We start from the raw sequence: 13,932 nt of genomic DNA on the forward strand, positions 1-13,932 counted from the left end.
TAATAAATTACTATTGTTTAAGTATTTTGATACCCTGTCATCTTCAATAATCAGTGAAAATTCCTCTGTTCCAGATGGTCACAGTGACAGTTCTGTTGAGCCTTGAAAAAGGCCTCTTCATTCAGACATTGAGCATTTGGGAACAAAATAATGAGCTTTCTTCTTTTTTAAAATTTTGTGTTAAAATACCTTGATTAACACTACTTGAATGCCAATAACTTTTGCATGATTTCATTTTAAAAGTTAAATAATTCATTTATTTTTTATTTCAGGGGTATGCAGCTGTTACTGATCAAGACATTGATAAGACTAATAAGTCCCAAATTTTGATTAAACTTCGAAGCTCAAATATGAAGTCAAAGCCAACCATCACTGATGTAGATCGTGGTATATATACTTTGTCTTGTAATGAAAAAGCTTTATTACATTACCTAGAGCGTCTTGAAAACGAAAAGCAAGATACACTAAAACAAGCAAAAGCTTACCTTGCCAAAGGGATGAGATCCACAGTAGGTCTTTATTGATAATCAGTATGTTTTTTACAGAAAGTCTTTTCTTGTTATTTATATGTTTTCCTTTATTAGGCTAAAAGTTGTCTAAGAAAAAAGAAAGAACTTGAGAGGGTTATAGAGAAGCGATCCAATGCATTAGATAATGTTCAAGTTTTATTGGCAAGAATTCGAGATGCTTCCTCTGATAGCCAGGTAAATTATTTTTAAGGTTCAATGTAGGATTGGATCTACATATGCATAAGTTTATTGCATCCTTTCTTCTTATCTGATTGGTTATTTTATTAGGTTTTGGAGTCGTACCAAGTCGGTGTAGCTGCTCTTAAAAAGACCTTCAAGGCTGCTGGTCTTACAGAGGATGATGTTGCTAATACCATGGATGATGTCAAGGAGGTCCTTGATACACACAATGAAATTCAAGCTCTATTAGCTGAGCCAGTAGACAGTAACACCGATGAAGGTTTGGAGGAAGAACTAAGCGATCTTCTAGCTGAAGAATCTGCACCTACATCTGGACCTGGACCAGGTGGAAACCTTGATGACAGTGATAAGGATCTTCAAGATAGACTCCAGCAACTCCGATTTAATGGTAAATTTATTTCAATGTACATACTTTAAATTTACAACTGTCATTGTTTGGTTTATTCATTCCCATCTTCGGTTTTATCTTGTTGTTTTACAGATAGCCTACCACAGCTGGATGAGGAGAAAACTCCTAGTTTACTTCATACTCCCCGAGCTGTTACTTTAGATGATTTACCCAGTACACCAAGAAATATGCCAACTCCAGAATACTTTCCTTAAGTATAAGCATAAGCATCCCAATTTGTCAGTGAATCAAGATCTATAAAAACTGAACTTGTGTACTTTCTGATCCTGATCAAATGGTTGCATAATATATAATTTTACTAATTGGTTGAAAAACAGCCCCATTTGTTACTATTTTGTAAATATTTAATCAATTGATTGTAAACCTGTTTATTTTTGCATTGCACTACAGGATTAATAAATTATTCTTTTATGTTATCATTGTCATTTTGTGTCAATTTACCTAGTGTTACACTAATATTCACTGGTAAATTATTGTTTCCAGAAGAACTTCAGAAATTTATTGCAGGCAGGTTGACTCCACAATAAGTGAATCCCTCGTAGGGTTTGTGTTGAGTTGTCCATTTGTCTTTGTCCTTTGATAGGGCTTGGACATTGGCAAGATTTGGACTCCAAGAATCTGAGCAGCTATTCAAAGACAAAATTCGACAGGAGTAGACCCAGGTCAACAAGCACAACTTTTCTTCATTGACATTACCTTGTAGTGTGGTTGCACCGTAGAACTTGTGGGGGTGGTGGCCGTGGACCAGGAACAGGTGGTGCTTCAGACCGATGGTAGACGAGTGGCTCGGTTCGTGGAGGTGTTGACACGACGGCCAAGTCACACCAAAAGTCGGCGCAACTGTCATAGACACCAAGCTGTTGCTGTGTTTGTCATTGGCAGAAGTATGAAACCACCCACAGTTCACCTCTCACAGCCGGCTTCACGGCGACACTGCTCTAGGGCCAGCAGGCGCTGCTTGCGACACTGTTCGATGGGAGGCCGGGCTTCCCCAACAGCGGCGCGTGGCCTGAGAGAGGAGAGAGCCAGAAGTCTCACAAACACACAGCACCATGCTGAGTTTTCCAAAATGACTATATAGATCACCTGAATATTTCAATAAACCATGGCCGTTTCCTGTGGGTTTGTCTATCACTACTAGAACTGTTACCAAACTCTCGTCGAGTGGCATGACAAGTTGAGATAGCTTTTTGTAGCTAAACGAAAAACATGTTAGTCCTTAAGACAAATTAAGGCATTAAAACTTCCATAATTGTTTTGCACACCTGAACACCGCAAATGCTGTCGCAAATTTTGTTGAAGCTAGGTCTAAAAGGAGCCATTATTAATTTAACCAGAAATAAAATAATCTATGTTACCGGTACATGAATTTTGTTTTAAGATAATCAATCCTAAATACTTGGTTAGAGAGATTTCATTGTTGAGCCCTTGTATTGTTGTAGTGATGAGGGGTTATATAGAGGTGGGCCATTATTTTTTTTAAACTATTAAAAAACCAAAATAACAAAGTTTTAAGAGATGGAACGAATATTTAATGAAGGCATGATAACACCTCTGCATTTGTCACTATTCACAATTATATTAACAGCAAATCAGAAATAATAACTTAGTTACTTGCTTTGCAAAGATATTAATTCAGATAAGGACAGTATTAACAAAATTTCAGAATATCTATAAACAACCTAAATGAAATATAAATAATTCATAACCCATATTTAACACGTTTGACATTTCACACAACAATGGAACAACGGAGTTCATAAACGTCACAGCAGATTCAGAAATTAGGCTGCAGACTGCTTGTAGTTTTTAGTGTTCAACATTTTCACTCCACACATGGCACAAATTGCTTTCTTGTAGGCACATGCTTGACAATAATGTGAACCAGCCTGTAAACAAAATGACATGTCTTACTAAACTTTAAACAAGCTGTGAGTACTCACGAGGGCTAATTTTTAATTATACAAACCTGATGGACTTTTTGTCTACAAATTCGACAGCAGTTAAATGAAGTTGTGTAAGGAGAAGCTCTTGATCGTGCTGTTAAGGCTTTGTTTTCTCCAATTTTGCGTCCGCCTCCTTCAGTTGTATTTCGTGCACCAGACTTCCAAGGGTCAGGGGTTATGACTTTCCCCAATTTCTTCTCACATTTGTCGCAAACCATTTTAGTTCCTTATTCCTTTGGCACCCTATAGAAAAAAATTAAAAATTAGAATTAATGAATTATTTTATTTCTGTGACGTTTCAGTTCATGCTTAATAGAGTTCACTATGGAAACGATATATATTCATTGATAGTTGACAGATGACAAAAATAACTTCCATTCAGAAACAAAGGTTGATTTCAAACGCAGCATCAATTGTTGTTTTACCTGCTAATTAGTAGAATACAAAAGTATTTGGTGTTCTATAACCGTTGCATTCACAACAATCAGTGATGATACAGGGGTTAATCCGGAGATAATCGAGCACGGCAAACCAAAGAAACGACAATTTACTTTCAAGAAACGAATCACTATTTACGAATAATTCCTTCGAAAAAACAACATCTCAGAGGACAACACTGACAGCTGATGCAAGCTGCAAAACAACAAACAATGGCGTTTAACCTAACCTGCGCAAAAATCTCTCGACCGCTCGATTTCGGGCGGGCAGAGAGACTATCTCTGGATCCCAACGTATGAGAATTTTAATTATCCCGCGAAATGTACGATGGGTTGCCTACGTATCGGCGCCATATAGGTGTACGTACGTGCAGTAACAACTCCGGCCGGCTTTGGTTTGGTAAGTATTGGTCAGTGTGTCTCATATCAAACTTTAGCGGGTAGGGTCAGGAAATACAAAGAATATTGATCTTGCATCTTCAAACCTTTCTTTCCCATCTATCAAATTTCAGCTTAACTTTTTAACATGCATGTGCATCAACACATTGAGTGTGGCTGATTTTTGGTGCCTAGGGTTTCACATGGGAGTGTGACTACATAGTGGTCACATCACATACTGACTCTGTAAATACATATATGCATATTTTGGTCGAAATAAAAATGGGGGTGTAGTGGTTCGAGTTAATTTACCCCGGTGAGGTATAGGTAGGTGTGGGCGTGCGACCGCAAGTCCCACAATGTGGTTCAAGTGCAAAGTACTTATCTAGAAGGACTACCGAAATGAAAAGCGCAATGTGGTTCACGTTATCTGCCCCCGTCGTGCTGGCTTATCGGGCACAAAGCGCAGTATAGTCAGACAGGGGCCAGTTAGGACCTTCCCCCCCGATGATGGGTGCGCGGTGCGCGCGCTGAGCCCCTCCTCGCCCGAAGCAGACGAGTGTCATCGCATGAGGAAGCTCGACATTTGTGAATAACTTCCAGTTAAATCCAGCCGACTGAAGCTAGTGTTCCGATCTCGACGATTTCGCTTATGGACTTGATTTCACAGACATATACCAAAACAAAATGAGGTGGTTCCGTCTTATTTCTCAGTATTTTTTGTTTACAATTTCTGAATAATAACGTCGCGTGCAAATCAAATTTTAGTGTCGTCTTCAACTTACCGCTCATCCGAGAATGACGATTTTTTGACAGATAAAGGAGTCCGCTGGGGCTGGGAGGGACAGAGAGAGAAAGGCGGAGGTGGGGCGTGGCTCTGGCGCGCGGCTCGGCCCGGCGGCCGGGAGTCAACATTGCTCAGAGATACAGAGCGAGGCAGAGCGGGCAGCGGGGCAGGCAGCCGCACTGAGCCACACGAGGAGAGTGGTCGAGCTCGGCCACCCACTTGAGGAGGGCGGCCTGCTTGGGGAGGACGACGGCGCGCCGTCGTGAAGCAGACAGCGAGGCCCGACGCTAACTACCCCTCGCCGCCACCATGCTGGGTCTCGTGGAGACCAAGGTGATCTCGCTGACGTCCATGGGGGCGGCCAGCTTGGTGCTGGGCCTGCTGCCGCTGTGGCTGCGCGGGGGGCGGCGCCCTTCGTTCGACGCCGACGACTGCCCGCGGCACGCGGCGGGGGCGGGCCCGCTGCTCACCGCGCTCCTCTCGTTCGGCGCCGGCGCGCTCCTGGCCACCGCGCTGGTGCACATGCTGGTGGAGGCCAGCGAGGTGTTGCCGCGCGCAGCCCCCGTCGCCCTGCTCATCGGCTTCCTGGTGCTCTACCTCGTCGACGAGCTGGTGCAGAGGGTGCTTGGGCATTCCCCGGCCGCGGCGCGCGCGCACCGGGCGCAGCCGCACGCCGCGTGTCCGGTGGACGAGCCGTGCCCGCCCTGCCCCCCAGGGTGAGTCCCAGGCTCTTGCTTTGCTTGACCTGCTGCGTGTTTGTCTCCGGGCGTGTGCCCCACTAGCCGCCCGCTCTGTTTCCTGTTGTGTTGCAGCAAGAGCCCGGGGGTGCGTCGGCGGGATGACTACGGTTCGATGGACGAGTCTGTGAACATACAGAGGTGAGCGTTGCGTTTGTCGACAAATATAGCACTTTGAAGTAAACACGTAAAAAGAGAGTAAACAACGCCGTAATTGATTTTCCAGACGTCCGACGGCTGCGGTAGGGACGTCGTCTGTTGAGGAAGTGCATCTGTTGTCTGGGGCCGAGGCCAAGTCTCCCGCAGACAGCCGCGGCCCGTCCGCAGAGGCCCCAGGGGCCCACCTGGGCGGCGCAGGCACGGCATCTTGCTGGGGGCTCCTCCTCGCCCTCTGCATACACTCCGTCATCGAGGGCCTGGCCGTGGGGCTGGAGGAGACGCCGGGGCAGGTGCTGTTCCTGCTGGGCGCGGTGAGCTCCCACAAGCTGGTCGTGTCCTTCTGCCTGGGCGCCGAGCTGGTTGGCGGCGGCGTGGGGCTGGTCCCGCACCTGGTGGCCGTGCTCGTGTTCGCGCTTGGCTCTGCGGCAGGTGTCGGTGTCGGCATGATCCTGTACGCTCTGCCCGGGGCCTCGGACCCGACCTCGGACCCGGTCCTGCTCCCCGCTCTCCAGGCCTCGGCCGCCGGCACGCTCCTCTACGTCACCCTGGCTGAGGTCCTGCCCCGCGAACGCGCCCGGTCACAGCACAATTTCGGGCGACGGCTGCTGCAGTTCCTGTCGTTCACGGCTGGAGTGGTGGTAATCACGGTCCTCGTTGTATATCTGCCGGGTAAGATAGTATTGTAGTTCCCGCTATAACCTTGAGGCCTGTCCAATATAGTGCTGATATTTATTTTTAATAAATTACTATTGTTTAAGTATTTTGATACCCTGTCATCTTCAATAATCAGTGAAAATTCCTCTGTTCCAGATGGTCACAGTGACAGTTCTGTTGAGCCTTGAAAAAGGCCTCTTCATTCAGACATTGAGCATTTGGGAACAAAATAATGAGTGCATGCAAAGTGAGCCCGCATACACTTGTTCAAAAACTACAAAACAGCTTTAAATAGGGATATTAACATCTTTTTATTTATTGTTTTCTACTACATTTATAAGAATTCACTTTAATAAAATATTCAATTTATTTGCTTGTAATACCATTACCTAATACAAAGTATAAGAAAATACTGACTCCATTTCTACTACAATATATATGATATAAATGTATCTATCACTTGCACTCTGATATGCCAGTCACGTCATAATTGTAGTATGAATCTTGAAAAATATTTTTGGCATCAATTAAGAAAAACAACAACAAACTTGGAATGATTCATGGGATATACCTTTTATACATGTTAATTGCTTTCTCGCAGATGATTGACAGTTCGATACCACCCAGTACATTTGAACATCCTTCTCATGTCTCAACTTTTGAGACTCAACAATTTTATCTCACAACTTTACAATTGATACAGTACAATAATCCCTTTATCATTTTAATAATCAGTTTGGGTAGATGCAGAATAACTGCCTACATTGATTTGACTAGTTTAATGCAAAGTTGAAAACCACTTCAACTTTTAAGTCTCTGTAAACAGTGGTCAACTACACTACAAAAAAAATGGCAGAGACTATAAATGTAGTTTGGTAAGACTTGCAAAGTAGGGATAGAGCTATTGATACAAAAGTATTGTAAAGACAAATAATTCCTGCTTTTTTAATTAGATAGAGAATAGAGGAAGGAAACATCATGACATAAATATTACTACTTTGATTTATAAGTCAGAATAAAATGGTTTTCATTGACAAACACAATTGAATTTAGCTTTCAATATGCCTTACCTTCCAATGTGCCTTACTTACTGTAAGCTCAGTGCATTACACATATCTGTTACAATAAGATTCACACACAAGATGTGCAAGTCCAAATGATTCAATTAAATGTGACTAAATTGCTGTCAAATTTCTGGCCAGGAACATACATAGATGTCTTTTACATTAAGGTAGAGATAAAGGCTTATACCTTAATAAAAGAGTTAGTACAACGTCATTCATTGTCTTACTTTACACCATAACAAATTCACAAACATATTTTAGGAGTTTTGATCTGAAGGTCATTAAAGATAACTTTCACTTTGGTAAAACAAAAATAGCACAAATAGAACTTGCTTGAATTTTAACATTTATCGCCAACTGGGACACAAAGGGGACATGAAGATGAGATCTGTACATACAAACTACTTTTCACAACGCCTGTGCAATGGACTACCCTAAATACTAAAAGTAAATAGCGAATGGATCAGACATGTAACAAGGTAAACAAGAGGAAAAAAATTACACACTGAGATTACAAACCACGGCTTACATAGAAGTTTTCCTCTGAAAGGATGAGTGTTAGTGATATACAGATAACAAAACTATCTTTTGTCGTGCAGTTTTCTACCATATTAGTCATGAGGAATGCTGAGCATTCATACTTTATAACAAAACGAGAACAGTTCTACAACATGTGATATGTTGAGAGCACATTACTTCACTTAATCACTAAAATTAACAACATATAAACAGTAATATTCAGGAAAGCTGAAAAAATTTATAAGAATATTGGTACTACTCTAAAGATTGAAAGCTGCACAGGACATAACATTATCACAGCTTGAAGCACGACAGCTAAAATAGATGAAACTGACATTTCATGCTAGCTAACATTTATTATAAGGCAGTAGTTCAAATAACAGTCACTATGAAATTTTACAAAAAATTTGATGCATTATAGAAAATATGTGAGGAGAAAACGTGTCAATAAAAGTAATAATAATAAAAAAACACTGGATGGAGATCGTTTGTCAGTCAGGTGCATTCAGCAAAGACTGTGAATCCAATAAGGCTTCATTGGAAACAAAGCTGTTATTCAGAGCTAAGGTACTATTTAGTAAGGCTGGACTAATCACAGGATCAATAGTAGCACTGAATGGAAAAAAAGAAGTAACACGTTGCTTGGAGAGTTTTGCACAGAGCCGGTGATTGCTTGTCCTCTCTCCTGCCTTGGCTTCAGCTAGTTGCTCTCTAAGATAGTCGATCTGAGCATGAAGTGCTCGTACACCGAGGTCAATTTGGGGATATCCACCAGCTAGATAAAAGAAAAAAATACAAAAAAATTGTTGTTTGGGTAGAAAATGTGATGAGGAAGAATGAAATACTTACCCTTAAGTTCAAGAATTGGAATCCATCTGAAGAAACATTGGGACCACAAGGCAAGATTTGGTAGGGAACACAGTACATTGAGCACTGCCTCTGATTTAGATGGATGGTATAGTGGGCTACGGAACAAAGCAATGTCCTTCTCTAAAAATTGCTCTCCCCAGTCCCACAAAGAACGGAGGGTAATTTTCTTGCTCTGATCCTAAACCAGAGAGGATCTTGAAGTAGAATATGTTGATAAATTTCATAATTCTCATAATTTCAAATTTGAATACCTGGCTTGCATTTTGTCTTTCATGTTCACAGTCGAAAAGAAATGTGTCAAATACAGTGATATGAGCACAATCCCACAGTGTAGTAAGATAAGTTTCAGTAAACTCAAAGGCTGATGGGAACTGACGCAAAAGTTGCCAAACACAGTCCAAGAACAAAAGCAAAATGGGTGACTGGAAAGAGAAATCAAGAAGTTAAGGCACTAAACAACCTGGTTTTGGAAACTCCAGAGGAATATTTACGCAATGCCATTTTGATAGCAGACCTGTTGCACTTCTGGATTTAAAATATGGCCAAGACGTGAGCAGAAAGGGTGTCCCATAGCAATCCATTCTTTCTGAAGAAGTGTCTGGAAACCTAAGATCGTTCTAAAGTGTGCATCAACCAGAAGTTGAGTCAAAGAGGATATCAAGCATGACATATCTCTCCCATCTGCTTCCTGAAGAACAACAGTTATATTGTCCTGAAGAAAAGTAGCAGCCTTGGCAGCCTTGGTAAGACATGCAGAAACAGTTGTAAGCCACTTTGAACTCTCCACTTGTGACAGGAAGTGGTTGTCCTGAATCCAAAACTGACGTACATTATCTGGTAAAAGGAGAATAGTAAGAATTAATAAGTGGTCAAGTTCAAAAAATGCTTTTTGGTTGTGCTATGGTGACACAAACTACAAAAAAACATACCAGGAGTACAGAGATCACGCAGCTTGCAATAACTACCATAAACATCTTTGGGTGATGGCAGATCCTGTGTCAGCTCCATGAGTTCAGGCTGCGTCCTCTGAGGGTGTCCTTTCCGAACGTTTTCCAGCATAATGTTTTCTGGAGTCCTGTGGATAGAAATTTTGTTAAAAATATGTATTGCACTAATAAAATTAACACCACCTGAAAGAGATTACAAAGCAAAACTTCCACCTTCCAAGCCTTCCCTGATGAGGGTGCTTAGACGAGCCTCAAAGCCCGCTCTCTCTCCCCTTATACAATATTAGTAGAGGTAAGTTAATAAAAATACAAAGCAAAATACAAAAGATGAAGAAATTTGAAGAAGAAAATCTATTACCAACAGAGAAGATAAGACTAGGAAGCAAAGTGCAACTAAATTGAACAATATTGCCGGCAAAATAAATTGTGTAAGCTTGGCCAATAAAGTACACATCAATCATCATCAGATCTGACTTATCTGGAACACAGACTACAGCTATAATCCCTAACCTTGTTTCAGGGATGATGTTCGACAAGCCGGAATGTCGAATAACTGATGGTTGAATGACCAGCATTCTACTGTAAGCATAAACACACCAGAAAGCCTCAATAACCTTCAGTTGCATACCCACTACCAAATGTCTGTTAAGATAAAAAGTAAAAGAAGAAAAAAGAGAGGTTTGACACAGAATTATATGGTGCACAGCAGAATTTTTTCAGATTTGTACTTGCATTAGATTAAAAAAATAGATGAAAAAATAAAAAAAATAACAATAATTTATGCAACTATATACTTGGTATTAGTTGGGTGAAATAGAAAAGCAATAAAGGCAGTATTACCCCAAAAGATCTACTAGAATAAGCGAAGTGGAGATAGTTCAACCTGGATACCAAAAACCTTCTGTGGTATATCTAACCTATCAGTGATTGTGGGCAACAGATCAGCCATACGAACTAACGCTGCACCATGACTTGAGCTCCAGCACCAAGTTGGTGGCCGGTTGCAGCGAAAATGCCGCGCTGCTTCCGTCAACTGGTAATCAACGAGAGCATCTGGGACAACCAAACACTGGGGCAAGCTATATTTAAACACACACAAAAAAAGGAACCCTATTAGGTTTCATTCAAGGATCAAACTAAATCACTAAATATTTATTTATTGAGTAACTTTTTCACCTGGTTGATAGTTGGAAGCCTTGGTTAACATCTGATAATTTCCATCCAACAGCGCCTGTTCTACGAATTTCCTTCTCCCAATCCTTCTTTTCATTGAACATGGTTACTGGTCCTTGACTATTGTAATAACGTTCTCTAAAATTAAAATAGTGATGACAACATTTACACCTTAAGTTACACTTCCTAGAGAACTTGGCAAGATATCACTTACCTAAAATCATAAGCAAAGAGAAGATGGTGCTTTCTTGGGAAGGCATGATGTAACAAAGCGTTTGTTAATGTTTTGCCATGGCCAACAGGGGAAAATTTAAAGCTGAACTGAATGACCCTCATGTTCTGAAAGCGAAGCATTTCATAGCAAAAAAAAATAATTCAAAGAGAATTTCAATACAAAAACAGGAAAAGAGGCTTAAAAGGTTTACAAATGATAAAAATAAGTAACTCACTTTACACACTATATAGAGGCCTTTAACTTTGCCAGAGATGTTGTTTCCAGGCATCATTTTCCTGCGCTTGTCTTTGTCTATCATTTGGTATATTTCATCCACATTTGCCAAGCAAACATCATATTCACCAAGGAGAAGATTTTCCTGCAGGCCTCGCTCCTTAAAACAAAAATAGATATGTAAAGAAACCTGCATTTATACAGACCTAATCACTTCATAATAAACACAGAGACCAAAAGCATCTGCTGGAAACTTACATCTCGGGGCCTTTCTTCAGTTGTAACAAATGACAACTTGAAATTTGTGACAGTCAGAATACCAGATTTACCCTTTTTCTCACTGAGAGGTGCAAACATTAGGACATTTTGTGCTTCAGCAACAACTGCTTCGCCTAAAAAAAAATCAAAATAAATTTTGCAGTAACTTTGAACAGCTTTAAAACATCATATTGATCACAATAATTACCTGCAAGTAGTCGAGTATTCAACGTTTCGTCAAAATTCTCTTCCAATCCAATGTCCACATCCTAAATCAGATAAAATTCAAACTTAACAATGACAAAGAAAATTATTAATTACATTTTCAGGGAGAGGAAACTACTTTAAAAATAAACAAGGCAAATAATTGTAGTATGATTTGAAGGAGAGAGTGTAAGGTTATGTTTAGTTGTCAAAACATTTCAAGCTTCCATTAGAACCAAAGTCTTAAAACGGGGCACTCCTGATCGCGACGTTCAGATTCATGTAAAATGAACAAACTGTCTTTATAAAAGGAGTAAACCGATAATTTCCTTAAACTGTAAGATTTGACGTTAATAAATCTATGTTTGGGGACGGACACTCACCTTGTTTTCTTGATCATTAAAACCCACATAGCTGCGAAAGCTCATGGACACACGTTTATCATGTGTTTTAAACATCGCATCACGATGCTATAAAGTTCTATGGCTGTTAAACAAATAATGTGTAAATTGAAAGTTTTGAAGTCTTGGAACTTACAACTGCAACCCGCAGCACAGCCAACAACATCCAAGAACTAATGAATTCACATTTCAATTGCAATTGAAACAGTGAAGTGAGGCTATTGAATAGGCACGTAATTTGAAAAGTAAAAAGAGACCCAACCTACAGAAAACTCCTCCCAATTAAATTGGAAGGGGAATTTTTTTTTCAAAATTTCCTCCAGAATTAATGGGAGTACATTTTTATCTTAAAAAAAAAAAAAAAAAAAATCCACAATGTAGAGGAGAAAAGCAGCTCAGAGCTCTGCTCGTGTAGTTGTGACATACTTGCTCCAACACACCGAGCTGAGTTTGTCCTCCATACTACTATGGATGAAGTTTGCATTAATGATAATTCACTCCACAAACTTCCTCCCGCCTCTAATTTATTTTATAAGGATTTTCTCCTATAATGATCATAATGACTCGTTCTGAAATTGAACTAAGATGACCAAGGTGAAATTCTCGCAAAGGGACCATAGCAGGTCCAAAGGTACAATTTCTCTTTCGTAAATTAAAAAAGTATGAATAAATCCAATTTAGTAGTAGTATGAAGGGGAAAAAAAGGAAACATTTTTTTTTTTTTTTTGTGTGTGTTAGATGTTTCTTTGACACACATGCTTTCAGTTGAAATGTGCTTTGAGGTCAGGCCTTCTTTCCTCTTGCTTTGGTGTGTTGTGTTTGGTCACATAATTCAACACCCCTGTCCAACTGATGTAGGTAGTAAACAAGGTAATGGGTAGTAAGGTGGATTGAGATAGCAATTTCTGTCAGCATTCTTGTACTATATTTTACATGCAAAAAAATGAGACTCTTCTAATGCACATAAAAACAAATATTCAGATGTGATTATTGGAACAATTTCAAATATGCTAACAATGTAGCAAGGTGGACTGTGCATTAGATGTCAACATCTATTGCAAGTGTACAAAACCTTCAAAATTCACAAATACTATACATAACAAAGAAAATGCCCATGATAAATTAAATTATCACGGCCATTGTTTGAACACAATAAGTCCATCTGCCATGGCAGGTACAATCAATTTGTGGAGAAGCAGAATTGTTACTTCTCACATTAAGTAAACGTGGAAGATACAAAAACTTGGTCCAAGGCCACAATACATATTTAGCACATGAGAAGTTACAGTTTTGCTTTACCCTCAAATAGAAGAGCAAAATTTTAGATCCTTTGTGTTGATAGGAACTATTTTGACTTGTAACAAACAAGGTGCAGGTACTTTCCAATACTTTTTCCAAGAAACTGGTCACACAATTTATCTTCTGAAAGTCAATATATTTTAGAGAAGACAGAGAGAATATTAAACATGATTAATCAAGCATTCAATCTAAAATGATACTAAGGCTACAATTTAAGGGAAAAAACAAGTTGAAATGGAGACAATACTTTTTCTCTTATAATATAGAATTTCACAATGATTCCAACATTTAACAAGAACTTGGGTAAAGTATTGTTAAAGTACCAAACCAATCAACAAAGATTTTTAAGAACACAGCACAAAACGTGACTAATACTATTCTCTTTCCTCACTGCATATTGGAAAAATCTTCTAAGGTAAAATGGCAGCTTGAAAGCCAAGAATGGAAATAACAACTTAAAGCGACCTAAAGAGCTGTTTTTCTAAACAGGCATAAGGTCTTTTCAAAATCATTTTTAGATTAAAAAAAAAAT

The 13,932-nt window shown here is 39.9% G+C and overlaps 5 protein-coding genes across 9 annotated transcripts in view; 2 read left to right on the forward strand and 3 right to left on the reverse strand.

The window, feature by feature from the left end:
* LOC113214531 (charged multivesicular body protein 7) overlaps positions 1–1,535 on the forward strand; it is a 13,926-nt gene extending 12,391 nt beyond the window's left edge. For both annotated transcript variants that reach the window (XM_026433908.2, XM_026433907.2), the window contains exons 5-8: positions 273–509; positions 585–704; positions 798–1,098; positions 1,192–1,535. In XM_026433908.2, the coding sequence (XP_026289693.1) occupies positions 273–509; positions 585–704; positions 798–1,098; positions 1,192–1,313 (780 nt within the window). In that variant the 3' untranslated portion in view covers positions 1,314–1,535. The remainder of the gene's footprint in view (positions 1–272; positions 510–584; positions 705–797; positions 1,099–1,191) is intronic.
* On the reverse strand, positions 1,515–2,516 carry LOC113214533 (uncharacterized). The gene is made up of 5 exons (XM_026433912.2): positions 2,385–2,516; positions 2,206–2,315; positions 2,027–2,128; positions 1,816–1,959; positions 1,515–1,745 (listed from the first exon to the last, which is right to left on the reverse strand). Exons 1-5 carry the CDS (start codon positions 2,439–2,441, stop codon positions 1,610–1,612), a joined length of 549 nt encoding a protein of 182 aa, XP_026289697.1. The 5' UTR covers positions 2,442–2,516; the 3' UTR covers positions 1,515–1,609.
* A 112-nt stretch (positions 2,517–2,628) lies between these two features.
* On the reverse strand, positions 2,629–4,804 carry LOC113214534 (cysteine-rich PDZ-binding protein). Of its 2 annotated transcripts, none has more exons than XM_026433914.2 (3): positions 4,666–4,804; positions 3,089–3,308; positions 2,629–3,008 (listed from the first exon to the last, which is right to left on the reverse strand). In XM_026433914.2, exons 2-3 carry the CDS (start codon positions 3,281–3,283, stop codon positions 2,904–2,906), a joined length of 300 nt encoding a protein of 99 aa, XP_026289699.1. In that variant the 5' UTR covers positions 3,284–3,308; positions 4,666–4,804; the 3' UTR covers positions 2,629–2,903. The 2 variants fall into 2 exon arrangements, with proteins under 2 accessions (XP_026289699.1, XP_026289698.1); XM_026433913.2 differs by lacking the exon at positions 4,666–4,804 and adding an exon at positions 3,491–3,748.
* Positions 4,805–4,976: 172 nt separating this feature from the next.
* Positions 4,977–6,586, forward strand: LOC113214532 (uncharacterized). The gene is made up of 4 exons (XM_026433911.2): positions 4,977–5,383; positions 5,480–5,545; positions 5,631–6,232; positions 6,374–6,586. The coding sequence occupies exons 1-4, from the start codon at positions 4,977–4,979 to the stop codon at positions 6,403–6,405; spliced, it is 1,107 nt and encodes a 368-aa protein (XP_026289696.1). The 3' UTR covers positions 6,406–6,586.
* Positions 6,510–12,281, reverse strand: LOC113214529 (myotubularin-related protein 10-A). Of its 3 annotated transcripts, none has more exons than XM_026433905.2 (13): positions 12,084–12,281; positions 11,705–11,765; positions 11,497–11,630; positions 11,240–11,398; positions 11,005–11,129; positions 10,794–10,928; positions 10,535–10,696; positions 10,128–10,193; positions 9,600–9,745; positions 9,185–9,504; positions 8,922–9,092; positions 8,650–8,848; positions 6,510–8,575 (listed from the first exon to the last, which is right to left on the reverse strand). In XM_026433905.2, the coding sequence occupies exons 1-13, from the start codon at positions 12,156–12,158 to the stop codon at positions 8,292–8,294; spliced, it is 2,037 nt and encodes a 678-aa protein (XP_026289690.1). In that variant the 5' UTR covers positions 12,159–12,281; the 3' UTR covers positions 6,510–8,291. The 3 variants fall into 3 exon arrangements, with proteins under 3 accessions (XP_026289690.1, XP_026289689.1, XP_026289691.1); XM_026433904.2 differs by having other exon boundaries at positions 10,128–10,196; XM_026433906.2 differs by lacking the exon at positions 10,128–10,193.
* Positions 12,282–13,932: the final 1,651 nt, after the last annotated feature.

The sequence above is a fragment of the Frankliniella occidentalis genome, unplaced genomic scaffold (assembly GCF_000697945.3).
Source record: "Frankliniella occidentalis isolate FOCC.00 unplaced genomic scaffold, Focc_3.1 Scaffold78, whole genome shotgun sequence".
In the NCBI taxonomy this organism is placed as follows: Eukaryota; Metazoa; Arthropoda; class Insecta; order Thysanoptera; family Thripidae; genus Frankliniella; species Frankliniella occidentalis.

Bases quoted from the DNA above. Each gene is read 5' to 3' on its own strand.
- LOC113214532 (XM_026433911.2), top strand. From the start codon at position 4,977: ATGCTGGGTCTCGTGGAGACCAAGGTGATCTCGCTGACGTCCATGGGG. The intron at 5,384-5,479 runs GTGAGTCCCAGG...GTTGTGTTGCAG, and splicing joins TGCCCGCCCTGCCCCCCAGG to CAAGAGCCCGGGGGTGCGTC. The intron at 5,546-5,630 runs GTGAGCGTTGCG...TTGATTTTCCAG, and splicing joins GAGTCTGTGAACATACAGAG to ACGTCCGACGGCTGCGGTAG.
- LOC113214529 (XM_026433904.2), bottom strand. From the start codon at position 12,158: ATGTTTAAAACACATGATAAACGTGTGTCCATGAGCTTTCGCAGCTAT. The intron at 11,766-12,083 runs GTGAGTGTCCGT...TATCTGATTTAG, and splicing joins TTAATGATCAAGAAAACAAG to GATGTGGACATTGGATTGGA. The intron at 8,849-8,921 runs GTATTCAAATTT...TCTCTGGTTTAG, and splicing joins AAAGACAAAATGCAAGCCAG to GATCAGAGCAAGAAAATTAC.
- LOC113214534 (XM_026433914.2), bottom strand. From the start codon at position 3,283: ATGGTTTGCGACAAATGTGAGAAGAAATTGGGGAAAGTCATAACCCCT. The intron at 3,009-3,088 runs GTTTGTATAATT...TTTTGTTTACAG, and splicing joins GTAGACAAAAAGTCCATCAG to GCTGGTTCACATTATTGTCA.
- LOC113214533 (XM_026433912.2), bottom strand. From the start codon at position 2,441: ATGGCTCCTTTTAGACCTAGCTTCAACAAAATTTGCGACAGCATTTGC. The intron at 2,316-2,384 runs GTGTGCAAAACA...TTTTTCGTTTAG, and splicing joins ACAGCATTTGCGGTGTTCAG to CTACAAAAAGCTATCTCAAC. The intron at 1,746-1,815 runs GTAATGTCAATG...GTCTTTGAATAG, and splicing joins CGGTGCAACCACACTACAAG to CTGCTCAGATTCTTGGAGTC.